The sequence below is a fragment of the Gracilinanus agilis genome, chromosome 3, assembly GCF_016433145.1.
Source record: "Gracilinanus agilis isolate LMUSP501 chromosome 3, AgileGrace, whole genome shotgun sequence".
NCBI lineage: Eukaryota > Metazoa > Chordata > Mammalia > Didelphimorphia > Didelphidae > Gracilinanus > Gracilinanus agilis.
The window spans coordinates 486,982,371-487,000,429 of record NC_058132.1 but is presented as its reverse complement, the minus strand read 5'-3'; the positions used below and the strand labels follow the sequence as shown (position 1 = coordinate 487,000,429).

The 18,059-nt window shown below is 39.5% G+C and overlaps 1 protein-coding gene across 1 annotated transcript; it reads left to right on the top strand.

Moving 5' to 3' along the window:
* Nucleotides 1-201: 201 nt before the first annotated feature.
* On the top strand, nt 202-1,170 carry LOC123241740 (probable G-protein coupled receptor 132). Its single transcript, XM_044669295.1, is given in 1 exon segment — nt 202-1,170. A coding segment is annotated over 1 exon segment (969 nt).
* The last annotated feature ends 16,889 nt before the right edge of the window (nt 1,171-18,059 follow it).

The following is an 18,059-nucleotide window of genomic DNA, read 5'->3' as shown; positions in this document are numbered from 1 at the left end:
GTGAGTTATTGTCATCTTTTCATTCTTTCCTTTGTAGGAACTTTAACAGATCTGCACTCTTCCCAAAGGAAGATTGTTCATGGAGAAAGAACAGAAATGGAACATCTGCGTTTAGAGGAAAATGATTAATATACTTGCTTTAAAACCAAGAAAAAGAAAGAAATTAATCCCTTCTGAGACACATGCAAAGATTTAAAAAAAATGAGTGATGGAAACTGTTCTATCGATTTTGAGATTTTTAAGACCATTCACATTTCAGTGTTCTCCCTGGTCCTGTCTGCTGGTTTGCCCCTGAATTGCATGGCTACCTGGATTCTTTTTTCCCAGGTGAGGATGAAGAATGTACTTAGTATTTACATGATAAACATGGTGGCTGCCAACCTCCTACAGATTTTCACAATTCCTTTCTGGATCTACTATATCTACCTGGGGCATAGATGGGAACTAGGGAGCAAGGCTTGCATGGCAGTTGGCTTTTGTTTCACCACAAATTTCTATGCCAAAATTGCCTTTCTGTGCCTCATCGCCAAGGAGCGCTACTTTCACATTGTTTACGTGTTACGTTGCCATGGCCTGAGCACTGTATGCAGTGCTGTGAAAATCAGCATCATTGCCTGGGTCTTTACAGTTTTCTTTTGCTCCCTAGGCTCCTACTTTATATCTCTAGAAAAAGAAGAGACCCAACTCTGCTATGAAGGTTATCCACTTTCACAGGACTATGCCCTATTCAGAATGGCCACCATGTTCTTTTCTTTCTTTGCACCAATGGGAATAATGAGCTTTTTTTATGCTGGCATCTTGTGCAAAATCAAGGAAGTGAGAAATCTGGAAGCCAAGAAGCAAGTCTACGGCTGTCTTCTTCTCACTATAGTCATATTCTTTTTGGTCTTTACACCTTATCAAGTGGTTTCCTTCTACAAAAATTTCTTGGAAAGCAGAAAAAGAGAATCAGATTTTTGTACAAAAGAGAGCAAGCTATTCCTTTATAGTGAAGCCACTTTATGTCTAATGATCCTTGGGAACATTCTGGATCCTGTTCTTTACATTTTACTCATAAAAAGCACGCGGGATAAACTTAAAGTCTCATGCAAGTGTCTGTGTTCTTCACAAAAGGAACTGGTCACTGCACAGGAGATGTTTATACAGCCAATATAAGAATCAATTTTTTGATTTTTCATTGGAAGGAACCTTAGTGAGAGTTTAGACCACCCTCCTTATTTGTCAGATAAAGAAATGAAGCCCAGAGAGGGTGAGATCCTGGATAAAGAAATGAAGTTGGTTTTTGGAGAAAGACCTAAGTTCAAAATTTACTAGCTGTGTTATCCTTGACAAATCCATTATTAATCTCTCAGACCTCAATCTCCTCTTCTGAAAATGAGGATAACAACAGTACTCACCTCATAGGGTTGTTGCATGGATAAATTGAGCTAATAAATGTAGAATGGTTTGAGAAACTTTGTTGTTGTTGTTCAGTTGTGTCTGACTCTTCATGATTCTGTAGTGGGTGGTCTTTCCTGGCAAAGATATCAGAGTGGTTGGCCATTTCCATTTCTAGCTAATTTTATAGATGAGGAAACTGAGGCAAACAAGATTAAGTGACTTACCCAGGGTCACACAGCTAGCTGTTTGCAGAACTTAAAGTGCTATACAAAAGTTAGCTATTATTATTATAAACAAAATAAAATCAACAGATAGTTATTAAACATTTACATATTTCATCATTTAACACAGTTTCTGGCATGCAAAAGGAGCTTAATAAATGTTTGTTGAGTAATCGATGTCCCCGGAATTGTATCAGACAACATAGACACAAAGGCAATAATTGATTAGTCCTTACCTTAAAGAGAATCAATTCTATCAGAAGATACAGCACATACACATATAAATAAATACAAAATCCAGACAATGTAAATGTAAAGGAATTTTGGGGGAGGATTCACTAGTGCTTGAGAAAATCAGGAAAGGCCTTGAGTAGGACCTAGGGAAGTAGAAAGGAAAGCACGTTGGCCCTGGAGTCGTAACACCTACTTTCAAATCTTGCCTTTGATGCTTATTCCTTACGTGAATTTGGGCAAGCCATCAACTTCCCTTGTCCTAGACTCTAAAATGAGGGGATTGAACTGTCTTTGAAGTCTCTTCTAGCTCTGTATTTATGATATGCAGAAAGGAGGTGACTTCTAGAAAAAGAAGGTGTCCAGAAGGTCAACTTCAACAATGTCAAAGATGGTGGAGAGCTCAAGAATGAGAAAAGGCTACTAGATTCAGTCATCATGAGATCACTGGTAATTTTGGAGAGAGGAGATTCAGTTGATTGATAGAGTTAAAAACAAGACTACAGACGGGTTAATAAGTGAATGGGGGATGAGGACATGGGGGCGACCAGTATTGAGAACTTTTGTAGGAGTCTGTCTATTTATGAGTAGAGTTTAGATTACCACCCAACTTTGCTGATTTCTACTCTAGTCCTCTTTCCGTGCAATTTCTTGGGTACATAATGCAGGAAGGCACATTATTAAGTCTGAATTTTTCAAAGGCTTAAAGTGGAGGCTGGGAACCTTTATTTTTCCCTCTATTTCAGGCCATTAACCCACAGAAAACATCAATTATATGAGCGAAAAAGCAACAAAGAGGAACACGGACAAGATTAGAATATTATTCTTAGGCCAATGCCTTGCCAGCTCCAGCAGAACCTATTTTGCCTCCCACTCTAATGTCATCACATTTGAATAAGTGACAATGATGACAGGCTGTGTTGACAGGCTGTGTGAGCTAAAAAATGCTTTTTCGAAAGAAAAAAAAAAAGGTAGAACCTGTTGCTGCCATAGTTCGAGGTTTCTGCAGATACTTGCTACAATTTGGAAGAAATTAAAATATGGAACAGATGTGTCCAGGCATCCTCCCTCTCATCGAAAAGCTCTAAGAATCCAGTGTTAAACTTGGGGCAGTTTTGCTGTATGTGCATGCATGTATTTGCATGTATATTTAAATATGCATATATGGATGAATACATACATATGCACATATATTGTAACCTCCTTATTTTATAGATGAAAAAACTAAGGTCCAGGGAGATCACCTAACTTGGAAAAGAGTAAGTCACAGGGCTAGCAGCACAGTCTAATGAGCAGAGTGTTGGACACAGCCAGGAAGACTTAAGTTTTTCCTATTGCAGGGACTCACTTCCTCCCTTGCAAATTGAGGTGATTGTATGTGATGACCTGGAAGGCCCTTTTCCACTATAAATCTATGATTCTTTGATTCTCTGGGCAGGGATCACACTGGTTTCCAAAACCAGGGCACTTTCTATTATGCCATGTAACAACTATTCCCCATATCATCCAAATAGCTCCAAATCTCTTTATTTCTCTCCTGACCACAAATCATTTTGGTCCTAATTCTGAGACATCCTGTTTGCTCCTGAGATTCCCCTTTCCCGTAAACTCTCTCTCTTGCTCTGACCTTGATTCCTGATTTTGGAATCAGCTCATCTGGTAGCAGTGGCTAAGGAGCTGCTGTCCCTCCAAATGGCAAAACTGAGTATTTAGTAGACTAGTGTAGAAGAGAGTAGGGAGTTTCCTGGACAAGACTGGGTCAGTTGGTACAATGACCAGAGGAAACTAGTGAGGAGAAGTAGGTAAGTCATACTATGTATGAGAGACATGGAGAGGGAGCAGATGTAACAATATACTGACAGCAAATAAGACCCTTGATGAGACATACCATGACTTTGGGAGTGGGAGAGGGGGGGTAGAGAAACCAAGAGAAAATGGTTTGCTGTTGATGAGAAGCAAAACTTTTTAATGACCAAAGCGAGGTAATTTGACATAAATGAACAATGCTCCCAAGTAAAGGTTTAGCCACTGATTTTTTAGTTCAGAATAACAATTTGTTGCTAGTATGTGTGCAACATCTTTAGAATCAACTAGTGTATTCACATAGGTAGTTGTCATTTATTTTTTCAGTTTATAATAATTAAGAGAGCCAGTAATTAAATGTTAGGGATGGAGGGGAGATAAAGTCTTTGAGGTAAGACTGTCTTCTGGCTCTCCCCTCCCACTGTATATACACTCCCGAGACTTTGAGGGGGGTGTCACCCCAAAACTGGGTGACCTGGATGGTCATGCCGCCCCACAGGAGTTGTGGACAAGGCTTCTCTCTAAGATGAGGTATGGGGGGGCAGCTGGGTGGCTCAGTGGATTGAGAGTCAGGCTTAGAGATGAGAGATCCTAGGTTCAGATCTGGCCTCAGACACTTCCCAGCTGTGTGACCCTGGGCAAGTCACTTGCCCCCCATTGCCTAGCCCTTACCAATCTTCTGCCTTGGAGCCAATACACAGAAGTTAAGGGTTTAAAAAAAAAGATGAGGTATGGGGGACCCCAATCCAATTCTGAATGAGGGCGGGGTACATGCAAGCCTCCCCTGAGGTCAGTCAACTTCACAGTGGGTGGACTGGCTTCAAGATGGAGGCAGCCAGACCAAGCTGTGATTCCCCTCCCCCTCGTCTCTCAGGCACTCTGGAACGCCATTTGACTAATGAATGGCTTTTATTAATATCAATATAGGGATTGGGGAAAGAGGTGAAGGGCAGAGGGATTTTGGGTTGCTCTCTTCTCTATTTCTATGAGGTCTATCACTTGGGTTTGGGGTTTCCACTGCCAAGAGTCTCCCCTCTTGTCCCTTCTCCTTCTGTTTCTATTTCTATTCCTTTCTATAATTGTAAGTTAGACCAAAAAGGGTCTCTCAGCAAGGCTGGGTAATGGGGGAAGGAGCCTAAGAGATCGCTCCCAAAATGGAGCCCAGACACTTAGTTAACTGGATGGTTGAAGTCTTGCTGGGCGAGAAGCAATGGATGGGATGCCTTTGACCAGGGAATTGGGGTTTCAGTGTCCAAAGAAAGATCCTCAGGAAGCCCTCAGGACTGGATTTGAGCTGAGATGTTCTCCTCCTCCTTCTCTCAGTCCTCCGTGGGAACTCCTTCTCCTCCTCCTTCCTCTGGACAATTACCCAGAATTCCCTCTTGTCTCAACTGTCACCAACTGTCACCAACTGTCACCAATGGCCTTCTTCTGGCTCTTTTTGTCCCATCCCCCATCCTTACAAGTTACACATAGAAACACTTTTTGACGACTGTTTTCTGACATTTTAGGATTCAGATTTTCTCCCTCCTTCCCATTTTCTCCTCTCTGAGGTTGTAAATAGTCTGATACAGGCTATATGGTGCTTTCATGCAATACATATTTCCATATTGCTCATGTTGTGCTAGAAGATACATATAATACATGCAATAAAAAACTCATGAAGGAAATAAAGTGCAAGATGGCAAGCTTTGATCTGCACTCAGACCCCAACAATTCCTTCTTGGGCTGTGGATAGCATTTTTCATCATGAGTCCCTTGTGGTTATCTTAGAAACTTGCTTTGCTGATAATCACTTAGTTTTTCACAGTTGTTCATTGTATAATATTTCTGTTACTGTATACATTGTTCCCCTGGTTCTTCTCACTTCACTTCTTATTAGTTTATATAAATCTTTCCATGTTTTTCTGTACTTATCCTGTTCGGCATTTATGGTGCAATAGTATTCCATAACCACCATATACCATACCTTATTCATCCATTTCCTTAGTGATGGACAACTTTCAGTTTTCAATTTTTGCCGTTACCAAAAGAGCTGCTAAAAATATTTTGGTGCAAGTAGGTCCTTTCCCCTTATGTCTGACCTCTTTGGGATACAGACCCAGTAGTGGTATTGCTGGGCTAAAGGGCATGCAAGTTTTATGGCCCCTTGATCTTGGTTCCATATTCCTCTCCAGACTAGTTGTATCAGTTTACAATTCCACCAACAGTGTATTAGTGTCCCAATTTTCCCATGTCCTCTCTAACATTTATCATTTTACTTTTCGGTCATGTTAGTTTTAATTACATAAGGTACTCTTGATAAATAAAACCTTCTTCCAGTCTGAACAGTGAGTCAAATACTTAGGTCAATATAATTTTGGATATCATTTAATCCATTTCCATGTTTCAGTTAGGGATGTCCTTAAATCATGCTTTAATAAATACTTTCTACTCTTTTCTTCCTTCTATAGATGGAAAGCCAACATCCTCTTTTGGTAACAGGTTACTGAGAGTATCATTCTTATTTTACAAGCAAGATATTTTCATAAATTTTAAGTATAATTCCTCTAGCTATAATCCTTTGGCTCTAACTTCCATGGAAAAACCCCAAATATCAGGTCAGCATTTACTTTATTTAACATTTGTTAGAGTTTTACATAGTAATAAAAAAAGTTTTATTGATGCTTTTTAGAATGTTGCCTTTTTTTTTCAATTACTACTCCTCAATCAGAACCTTCTCTTAGCAAAAAAAAAAAAAAAAAAAAAAAAAAAAAGAACCTTCTCTTGTTGGAAAGGATAGTTAAGCAAAACAAACCAACTCCCTGATCATGTCTGATAGCATATGTCTCATTCCTCTTCTGTACAGTGCATCATCTTTCTATCAAGAGAAGAGATGCATGTTTATTCAACCTAGAGGAAGCTGGATGATACAGAGCATAGAAAACTGGACCTGAAGTCAGGAAAACCTGATTTCTAATATAGTTTTCTTTAAAATGGGAATAATTATAACAACTATTAGTCAGTGTTGTTGTGAGGTTAAAATGAGTATTTACAAAGTTGTTTACAAATATTAAAGCTTACTATTATTAATAATTTCCCTGGGGGCAGTTGGTAGTTCAGTGGATTGAGAATCAGGCCCAGAGATGGGAGGTCCTGGGTTCAAATCTGGCCTCAGACACTTCTTAGCTGTGTGACCCTGGGAAAGTCATTTAACCCCCATTGCCTACCCTTACCACTCTTCTGCCTTGGAACCAATACACAGCATTGATTCCAAGACAGAAGGTAAGGGTTTAAGAAAAAATTTGTCCCATGGAGTCAAAATTGTTGTGAGCTGGGCCAAATTCAGGCTGGTCCACCAGTGTTTTAGGTTCTATATTGTTTAGAAATGGGACACTGGGAAGTCATTCAACAATTAATAAAAGGAGGAATAGAAAGGATACTTAGAAGCATATAGCATTTACCTTCAGCAAGCATGGCGCCCCTTTTTTCTGATGTTGTATATATTTGCGGAAGTATGTGTCCTAGGTTCAAGAGGAAAATGTTTTATACCTACTGTTTTTTTTTAATCCTTACCCTCTGTCTTAGAATTGATCCTAAGTACTGTTTCAGGGCAGAAGAACAATAATGGCTAGGCAACTGGGGATGTGACTTGTCTAGGGTCACATAGCTAGGAAGTATCTGAGCTGAAATTTGAATCCAGGACCTTCTGTCGCCAGGTCTGACTCTCCATTCACTGAGTCACCTTGTCGTCCCTACTATTTTTACTGTGGTTTTTCTTTAAATGTTATTGCTTTGAGATAATTGGATACTCTGGCTGAAAGTAAATGCATCAGTTGGGGCTCATGTGCTATAACTTTAGGATGACAGACACTGAATTGAACATAGAGTTCTATGGGAAACTCAACCTGGAAGGGCAATTGGTAGAGAGGAGGGCCCAAGAGCAAGTGAAGCTACGTGTATATATTTTGTATATAATTATAAATGTATATTTTGCCAAACCCAATAGGATGCAAAGTCCTTAAAACCAGACTCAGTTAAAAAAGTCTTTTTTGTATAGCACGGCGCCTAATACCTAGTGGATGCTTAATAATTGCCTGCTGATTGATTGATTAGGGTGGACCAGAGAAAGCTTCATAGATGAAATGGCATTTGAATTAAGCCTTAAAGGATGGGTGGGATTTCACCTGGGACAAATGTGCAGATTGAGTGGAGAAAGCATTCTAGGAATTACATATGGTATTACTAATGAACTGGTCAATGGACAAGCTTTTATTAGTGTCTAACTAGAAGCCAGGTACTGTTCTGAGCCCTGACATTAAAAAGAAAAAGCAAAAATAATCTCTTACCATCTAAATGGAGAAATAACTTGAATATAAATAGGTAAACTTATGATAATTCCTGGATAAGAGCAGCTAGATGGTTTAGTGGATAGAAAGCCAGGTCTAGAAATGGGAAGTCCTGGGTTCAAATTTGACCTCAGACATTTTCTAGTTGTGTGACCCTGGACAAGTCACTTAACTCCAATTGCCAAGCCCTTATTGCTCTTCTATCTGGGAATCGATACTTAGAATTCATTCCAAGATAGAGGCTAAGTTTTTTTTTTTAAAGATATATACAGGGTAGATAGAACAGAATATAAGACAAGAAGGCATTAGTAGCTGGAGAGACCAGGAACAGCCTCCTATAGAATGTGGCATTCTTGAAGGAAACCAGTGATTTTAGTGGTATAGGTGAGGAGGGAAAGCATTCTAGGCATAAGGGATAACCAGTATGTGAGGAACAGCAAATAACCCAGTAGAGCTAGACTATAGAATATATGGTGGGGAAGAAATGAATAAAAAAGATTGGAAAGGTGGAGCAGGCCACATTTAGATAGAAAAAAATTTCTATCAGTAAGCATTTATTAAACACCTATAATATACCAGGCATTGGGCTGGGAGCTGGGGATGCAATAAAAAAGTGAAACAATCCCTTCTCTCAAGGATCTTATGCTCCATCAGAGATTATAAAGTATACATATAAATTTATACAAAATAAATATGTTTGCAGAATAAGGACATAGTATTTAAGGCAATTAGGAAAACAATGTAGAAGAAGATGCTTCTTCAACTGAATCTTGAAGGAAATAGAGAATTCTTTGAGATGGAGATGAGGAGGGAATATATTATATATATAATTTAAACCCTTACCTTCCATCTTAGACTCAGTACTACGTATTGTTTCCAAGGCAGAAGAGTAGTAAAGGCTAGGCAATGGGGGTTAAGTGACTTGCCCAGGGTCACACAGCTGGGAAGTGTCTGAGGTCAGTTTTGAACTCAAGACCTTCTTTCTCAGGGCCTGTTTATCAATCCATTGAGCCACCTATCTGCCCTCTGGGATACACTCCAGAAGTTAGGGATAGTCAGTGCTAACACACCAGCAAGACAAAGCAAGAAATATTTATCATGCAATTATTGACTATATGCCAGGCACTAGACCAAGGACTAGGGAGAAAAAGACAAGGAAAAGAAAGGCAGAACTTGCCCTCAAGGAGATTATACTCAATTAGGGGAAGACAATACACAAAAGAAAGCTAAAAAGTGGGGGTGGAGATTCTATTAATGGTACCTAGTGTAGGGGCATGGTGTTGAAGTCCATGAAAATCAGAAGCACAGAATAAAATCATTTTGGCAGCTATGTGGAGGATGGGTTGGAAAGGGGAGATGCTTGAGCCAGAGAAGTTAACTGCAATAGTGTAGGAGAGAGGTGATGAATGCTTGACCTTAGATGGCGGCTATGCAAGTAGTGAGAAGGTGACAAATTGAAGACACATTGTGATGGTAAAAATAGCAAGATTTGGCAACTGATGGAGGGTAAGGGAGAGTGAATCAAGAATAATGAGGTTATAGTCCTGGGATTTTGGAAGGATAGTTGTACCTTCAACAGACATAGAGAAGGTCAGAAGAGGCATGGATTTTGGGGAAAGATAATTAGGTAAAGAAAGATGGACAATATTGAGAATTAGTCAGTAGAGTGGTTTGACTGGTGCAGGGAGCAGATAAAAGGAGGATTCATATAAAATAAGGCTGTAAAAAAGAAAATATAGATTTTTCGAAGCCCTGAATGTCAAACTAGAGTTGGGCTCTGACAGTTATTAGCTATCTAGACATAATTTAATATCTTTGTAACTCAGTTTTCTTTTCTGGAAAATAAGTCTAGAAAGACAGGATGAGGTTCATTCACGAGTGCCAGTCCTGACTGACAGAGGTTTGACCAAGAGACTAATGAGACTAGAGTGAGGTGGTATAGCAAAGCTGTATTGGAGGCAAGGAGAGACAAGGGGGAAGGGAAGGAAGGAGCAGTGAGGGAGAGAGGCTTAATACCAGGAGAGGTGGTTATAGAGTCCCTGGGTAGGGGAGGGGAAGGAGAGGCAATGGGGGATAGGGGATGGGTGGAAGATTGGCACTAGCAAGATGACTGCTGAGATTCCACCTGAGTGCAGATGGGTTAAACTTTTTATAGAGTTGTTGTCAGGGATGAGGTAACCTGGGTTGCCTCTGTTGGTTCAGGTGAGCTACTTGGACCAACTTCATTGGATGATCCTAAAGAGTATGGAACCTCTGTTTCTGGGGGTGGTGGAAAGTTCTCAGGCCTAATGGTTAGTCATGCGGACTAAGGAATGAACAAAGTCTTGGTATCTTGCCAGGCAGATGTAGGGGCTGGCAGGTGCTGGGATGGGAGTGGGGCCTCTTTCATTAGGGATTGGGGGAAGAGGGGTTTTGTTTCCATGGTCTATCAGTGAGTAGCTTTGATAATAGGAAATCACTGTGGAGGGGGAGGAAAAGGGGGCTGACATACTCAGCTCTACACAATGGGAAAGTTATTTGACAGCTGTATGGAGAATGAATTGGAGTGGAGAAAGACTTGTGCCAGGGTGATCAATATTGAGACTGTTGCAATAGTCTGGGCAAGAGGTTATAAAGATCTGAGCAAGAGCGGTAGTTGTGTGAGTGGAGAGAAAAGGATGGATTAAAGAGATGTTGTAGAGACTGAAGTGATAAGATTTGTCAATGGATTATATTTGGAGAGTAAATGAGAATGAGTGTGAGGATGACACTGTGGTTAGCTCACTTTAAAGTAGCATACAAACTTAAGTTATGATGATCATGATAAATAATAATAAAGTCACTGAAGATTTCTTTTTGAGCAGAGGGTTGACATTCTGAGACTTGTGCAAAATGAAGACTGATTCTCTTTTAATTATCAAATATAATGACCTTTCCTCAGATCTTAGCCTTCTTGATCTCTCTGAAGCATGTGACCCTGCTGACTGTCCTGTTTTGAGTTATTCTCCTCTTTAAGTTTTCATGACACTGCTGTCTCTTGGTTTTCCTTTGCTGGTTCTTACTTAGGCTCTTTTGTTGGATCATCACCCATGTCATACGCCCTCATTCTGAATATACCCCAAGGTTTCATCCTGAACTTCTTTCTTTTCTCCCTCTGTACTCTCTCACCAAGTGACTTTGTCAGTGCCCATTGATTCAAAGATCATCTCTATGTCTATGATTTATAGATCTATATATCTAGCCTTAGTCCCTCTCTTCAGATTGAGCTATCGCCAACTACCAATTCAATACTTCAAGCTAGATGTTCTAAGGGTGTCTCAAACTCAATAGATTGAAAACAGAACTCATTATCTTTGCCCTCTGTCCCCAACTTATTCTTTTCTTAAAAAAAAAATGATTTCCCCCCCACACACAATTTCATGTAAAAACAGTTTCCAACATTTAAAAAAGACTTTTGAGTCTCAAATTCCTTACCTCTCCAACCCTACTACCCCATGGTAAGCAATCTCATATATTTCTTACATGTGAAATCATGTAAATATTTTTCCATATTAAATTATTTGAGGAAGGAAACTTGAACAAAGAAATTAAGAAAGTGAAAAAAGTTTGCTTTAGTCTGGATTCAGACTCCATCAGTTCCTTTTCTGGAAGCAGATGGCATTTTCTATCATGAGTCCTTTGGGATTGTTTAGGATCATTATATTGCTGAGAATAGCTAAATTATTCACAGTTGTTTCTTGCACAATATTCCTGTCACTGTGTACAATGTTCTGGTTCTGCTCATTTCACTTTGCTTCATTTTGGATAAGTCTTCCCAGGTTTTTCTGAATCCTTCCTGTTCATTATTTCTTATAGCACAGTAGTATTGCATTAGAATCATATACTTTAACTTATTCCGCCACCTCCTCATTTGATGGGTATCCCCTCATTTTCCAGTTCTTTGTCCCCACAAAAAGAGCTGCTTTAAATATTTTTTGTACATATAGGTCCTTCTCCTTTTTTTTTTTAAATCTCTTTGAGATACAAACCTAGTAAAGAGCACCACCATTGTTCTATTAACTGAGGTTCACAATGATAGCGCCATCCTCAACCTCTCACTCTCTTATCTCCACAACATCTTTTATTCATCCTTTTCTCTTCACATGCACAATTATCACTCTTGCTCAGATTTTTATAACCTCTTGCCCAGACTATTGCAATAGTCTCATCACTGATCACCCTTCCACAAGTCTTTCTCCACTCCAATTCATTTGCCATACAGCTGCCAAACAACTTTCCCATTGTGTAGAACTGAGTATGGCAGTCCCTTTTTCTTGCCCCCATAATATCTAGTGATTCCCTACTACCAAAGCTACTTACAACTGAACCTCATCCTGTCTTCCTAGTCTTATTGCACATCAATCTCCTTCATGCCTTCAATGGTCCAAAATACTTGTCCTCTTGCTGTTCCTTATATGTGACCAGCTATCTTTTGAACTTTAAATAAACTCTTTTGTATATGTTTATGTGTATTTTATTTACCCTATTACTATCTAAACTAAATTCCTGCAGGGCAGGGACTTTTTTGCTTTTGTCTTTATAGGCCAAGGGCCTCATACAATATGTAACACATTTTAGGTCTTTAAGAAATGTGTGTTGATGGACTGATTGATAGAATCAATCAAGGATGTAGAGACCAGAGATAATGACACCAAGTAAAGAGGTTATTGCAAAGGTCTAGTGAAAGCCTAAATTAAGGAACAGTGGGACAAGATGCTGGAGGATAGGTATGGAAATCAAACTCAAAGGGTTTGACAATTCAGCAGAAGTAGGGGGAGAAGGATATGGTGGGGTCAAAGGTGGCAAAGTTGTTTTTTTATTTTAGTATGACTGATAAATTAAATGGTGGTATGTTAATGGGTAGAGAAGAGGGAAAGGGTCTAATGAAGGAAACAGAGCAGGTAATGTTGAGGGGGAAAGTTAGTGAGTCCAGAGCATGGAAGCTAAGAGGGAAAGAATGAAGAAGGAAGGGCTGATCGATAGTCCCCAAAGCTATGGAGATGAGAAGGAGAGTTGAGAAAAAGTAATTAAGTTTGTAGATAAAGAGGTTTGAGGGAATAATTTTTTGTGGAATAATGGTTTTTGTAGTGATATAGCAGGAGGTTAAGGAATGGATGGGTGGTGAGGAAGTAAAAGCACTAAATGAAGCTATTTTTTCTAGATACCTGGTAATGAGATCAATGAAAGAAATGAAAGTGAAGCTAGTAGCAGAGACAAGAGAGTTATTCTTTTTTTTTTTCCAGATGAGAATTCTCAGCATGCTAACAGGCAGAGGGAAAGGATCTAGTAGTGGGAGACATTTGAAATATATAAGTTGGAAGGATAGGTTGAAAGAGTTATTGTAGAAAGATAAAATATAATGGAAAATTGTAGAATCTGAATTGCAAAGGACCTCAAAAGTCCCAGGGAGGTAGTATAGAGCAGCGATGACAAACTTTTTAGAGACTGAGTGCCCAAACTGCAACTGTCACATGCATGTGAGCTACCCCCTTATCCCAGACAGGGGAGGGAGGAAGCAGTCCCATTGTGCTGTTGGGCAGAGAGGTGGTTGATGTGAAAAATGTCCTCAGGTGTGGTGGAGAAGAGGAGGAGAGCAGCCCCCTCCTGCACATGTGCCATAGGTTCTCCATCATAGTTGTAGTGTTAGAAAAAGTATTGGACTTGAGATCTACTAAATCTAAATTTATGGTCCTTTGGTCTCATCTTCCAATGCATCCTGGAGACAAGAGCCTCCCCTACTGCATCTCTGAGTGTTTATCCATTTGCTTATCATAGAGATGGACTGGAAGAGAAGAACCGAGGTGGGGTGAGTGTATTAGATAGAGAAAATGAGGCAGGGAATTGATTGATTACAGGGAAGGGAGCAACAAGAGGCAGAGAATTAAGTTGAAACATTTTATAGAAATAAGGATGGAAATGCAGGGAAAATAGGAGCCATATACTTTCTCCTCAAATTAATCCTTCTGCTTACTTCCTGCAAATTACACAACCCTTTGCTCTTCAACCTTTTCTCAATCAAAACAAGTCAGAATACACCTCGTACGTCAGATGTTCTCTACTTTCAAAGCCAAGCAACCAGAGTCCTGCCAAAACAAAAAGAACAGGAGAGGTTGGGGGTGGGGGAGAATAGGAGAGATGGGTTGGGGGAGGTGAGTCAAGTAAAGGAGAGGAATAGAGAAGACCACATTCAAGTCACAGGGAGTGACTGAATTATGGGGCCAAAAGGAAGAAGGAATAAATGCCAAGCTAGTTGATTAAGAAAACTGATGCTGGATTTGCTTCATTAACAATAAGGCAACCAAGAATATTTGAGAAGGTCAGGATTTTTTTTTTTCTAATTCCTGGAAAGTTGTTGGCTGGTTGCTAGCTTCAAACACAACAGAAACAAACAACAAACAGAGGGCCAAAACACATCTCCAAGGACTTCTTAAATATACTTTGAAAGTAATCTGACTCTGTTGAACACAGTCTGCTTGGGTCCTATCTGCATTCACACCAACCATTCTCTGAATCTGATATCACTGAATCGGTATTAAGTATGCCTCCTTCATGAAGACATTGACTATTATTATATTTGCTGGCTAGTCCAGGAGTCCAGGAAGATAAAAATATTTTTCAAACAAATTTTTTTTTGCTTCCAATTTACTTTTTGTAGATCTGAAAACAGGAATCTCATAGTTTGCTTAATTTTTTTATTAGTCAATGTACCGAGACTCAAATAGAAGAGGCCACCTATATTTAAAAGTAACCTTATAAAAAAGCACATAGAAAATTTCCAAAGTCTTTTTAGTAGTGATGTGACTAAAGATAATCACAGAATCATAAAAACTTCTTGAAAGAAATTTCCACTTATATTCTTTCCTTCCACATTGCCTATTTATCCCTTAATTCCTAGCAATCTGACTTCTGTCCCCAACACTACTGAAACTGAATTCTCAAAGGTCACCACCACATGCTGATTGCCAAATGTATGACCTTTTCCAAGTCTTCATCTTCTTTAAAAATCTTGCCTTTGTGCAGTGCCTAAAAAATCTTTGGAACTTTTGGGACCTCATTCCTCTCCAGGCTGTATCCAAGCCTTCCTATACCATGCCCCCCAAAAACCTCTTCATCGTGAAGTTCACTCCAGTCCAGTAATTCACACACTGGAAGTACCCTCTATCCTTTCAGCCTCTCCTTCTCATTGGATGACTCTCTTCAGAACCTCCATTTGAAGAAGGTGCCCAGGACAGCCATATCTCTCACTCCTCTAGAGAACGTACTCTAGGCTTTCTCTTCTACATTCACTGGAATTGTTGTATACCTTTGTTTCCTCACTCTCATTCCTTTTCAGGGGAGGGTGTGAATTTCCATTTGTATTTATATTCTATATTCTACATAATATATGCATTGGGACTCAGTGCCTGGAACATAATAACATTAATAAAATGCTTATTGATAGATTGGCTTGAAGTCTAGTGAAACTCATTCATTTGTTCATTCAAGCACTTATGAGTTAGGAATTGGATCTGACTATATTTACTTTATGCCTGTGGCATAATTTCCTTTTGGCAACCAGATTGCTCGAGTACTGGACCAAGAAGCAGTAAGACCCTAGTCCAAATTCTGCCTACAAATACTAGGCAAGTCACTTAATCACTGTCTGCCTCAGTTTCCTTACCTGTAAAACTGAGATACTATATGACTGTGTTGGTGAAGACGTGGCACACATGCCCTGGTGTGCTGCAGAGGGCTGCTCCATTCCCACTCTCCCCTGTACCTGAGGACATTTTTTTTGCATGTCCAGCCCCTCTGCCCAGCCACCCAAGGTGAGCACTTCCTCCTTCTGCTGTCTGGGGCAATGCTGGGGGCTCACAGGCAGCTTAAAGGTGTAGTTTGTGCACACCATCTCTAAAAGGTTTACCGGTGCTACTATATGACAAGTACTATATGAAGGTCTGAGGATATAAATTAAAAAAGCAAGATAAGTTTTCAGAAAACTCACGCTCTAATTTGGGGAAACAACACATAAAAGAAAATTGAGCTTTTGCACAGATGGCAGATTTTTTTTTTTAAACCCTTACCTTCTGTCTTAGAATCAATATTGGCTCCAAGGCAGAAGTGTGTGAGGACTCACACACAGAAGTATGTAAGTGGGTCACACAGCTATGAAGTGTCTGAGGCCAGATTTGAACCCAACTATCTCTAGACCTGGCTATCTGTCCACTGAGCCACCTAATTGCCTCAGGATGGCAGACTCCAACTCGCACTTACCTTCTAGCTAGACACTAAGGGATAGGAAAGGAAAAATGAAAATGTCCTTGCCCTTAAGGAATTCAGCTTAGAGTCTATGAAGCATGTATACAAGTAAAGAAATACAAAATAAATACAAAGTAATTGAGGGGAATGGGAAGAAACTAGGACTTGAAGGGATCATGGTGTAGCTTATGGTTATTTGAGCTGAGTCCTACAAGATGCCAAGGATTTGAAGACACAGAGGGAGTACATACAGGCATGAGGGGACAGCCTGTACAAGGGTGAAGGGGACAGAAGCAATGTCTTTTATGAGTAAGAGCAGGAGTCCTTTTCAGCTGGCTTGTAGAGGGGTCTTATGGAGAAACTCTTATCCTAATAATACCTAATATTAAACATTTACACCCTACTTTATTAATTTATCTACAACAAGGGTGTACAGGGAGTTGGGTATAATGGACGTTGAAAGGTCCTGACTTTAAATGCCAAAGGAAGGAGTTTGTTATATCCTCAAGGCAGTAAGTAGGGAGCTCCTAGAGTTTCTTGGCAGCTAGGTGGCACAATGAATGGAGTGCCAGACCTGGAGTCAGAAAGATTCATCTTCCTGAGTTCAACCTGACCTCAGACACTTATCAGCCGTGTGACCCTGGGCAAGTCACTTAACTCTGTTTGGCTTAATTTTCTCATCTGTAAAATGAACTGGAGAAGGAAATGGCAAACAACTCTAGTATCTTTGCCAAGAAAATCCCAAATTGGGCTCACAAAGAATAGAATACAATGGAAACGACTCAACAGCAATAACCACAATCAAAATGTTAGAATGTTTATATTTAATCCCAAGTGATTACTAAGCACAACAAAGACAGAAAAGGAATTGTTGCTGAAGTAGTATGAAAACTGGGTAAGTACATTTTCACAGAAATCAAGGGAAGGAGAAGATGAGGGAAAAACCAAGTATCAAAAGCTGCAGAAAGGTCAGTTAAAGTTTCAAAAACAATTTGCAGTCTTCCTGATTCCAGGCTTGGCACTCTAACCACTCATTGTACCACCTCACTACTGTACTATTGAGGTCTTTTCTCTTTTTGCTCTTGTTTCATCCTTGGCAATCTTATCTAATCCCATAAATCTAACTACAACCTCTATGAAGGTGATTCCCTAGTATCTTTCTCTAGCTCTTTCCTATCTCCTGAACTTCAAATTTGTATTTTAATTCACTTTCTGGATTTTTTTTCACTTGTGTATCTTGCTGGTATCACACTCAACATGCTCAAAACCAAACTTTGCTCCCTTTCCCTAAGATCCTCTCCTCTCCTGGAACACTCTATTTCTATCAATAGAACCGCCTTTCACCTACTTAACTGTGAATGAATCTTTGATGTTATTGACTGTCCTCTCACTCACTCATCTCCCACATTTAACCAGATGTCATGTCTTGTCAGTTCTTTCCTACATATACCATTCTATTCCACTCTGCAATTTCTTTTGACTTCAGAATAATATTTTATTATTTAAAATTCTTTCAGAACTGAGTCTTCTGGCCACTCAAAAATTTTATTGAAATTGAAATTGTTAAATGTAACCACCCTATGTCTGTATGCTGCTTTGTTGTCTGTATCCAGAGGTTATGAACATTTTCCTTGTATTATTTCCCAAATAAAGTAATCTAGATTGGGTGATTTGTCATTTTCTTCTGGGAGACATGATCCTTAAATTACCTCAAAGTATCTATCTTGAAGGTTAGTATTTTGGTTTGTATAGTTCATACATTCTTTTAACATTGTTGCCTTTTATTTCTCTCCTGATAAATTTCCTTCCATTTCAGTATTTTTGTATTCCAAACTTTTAT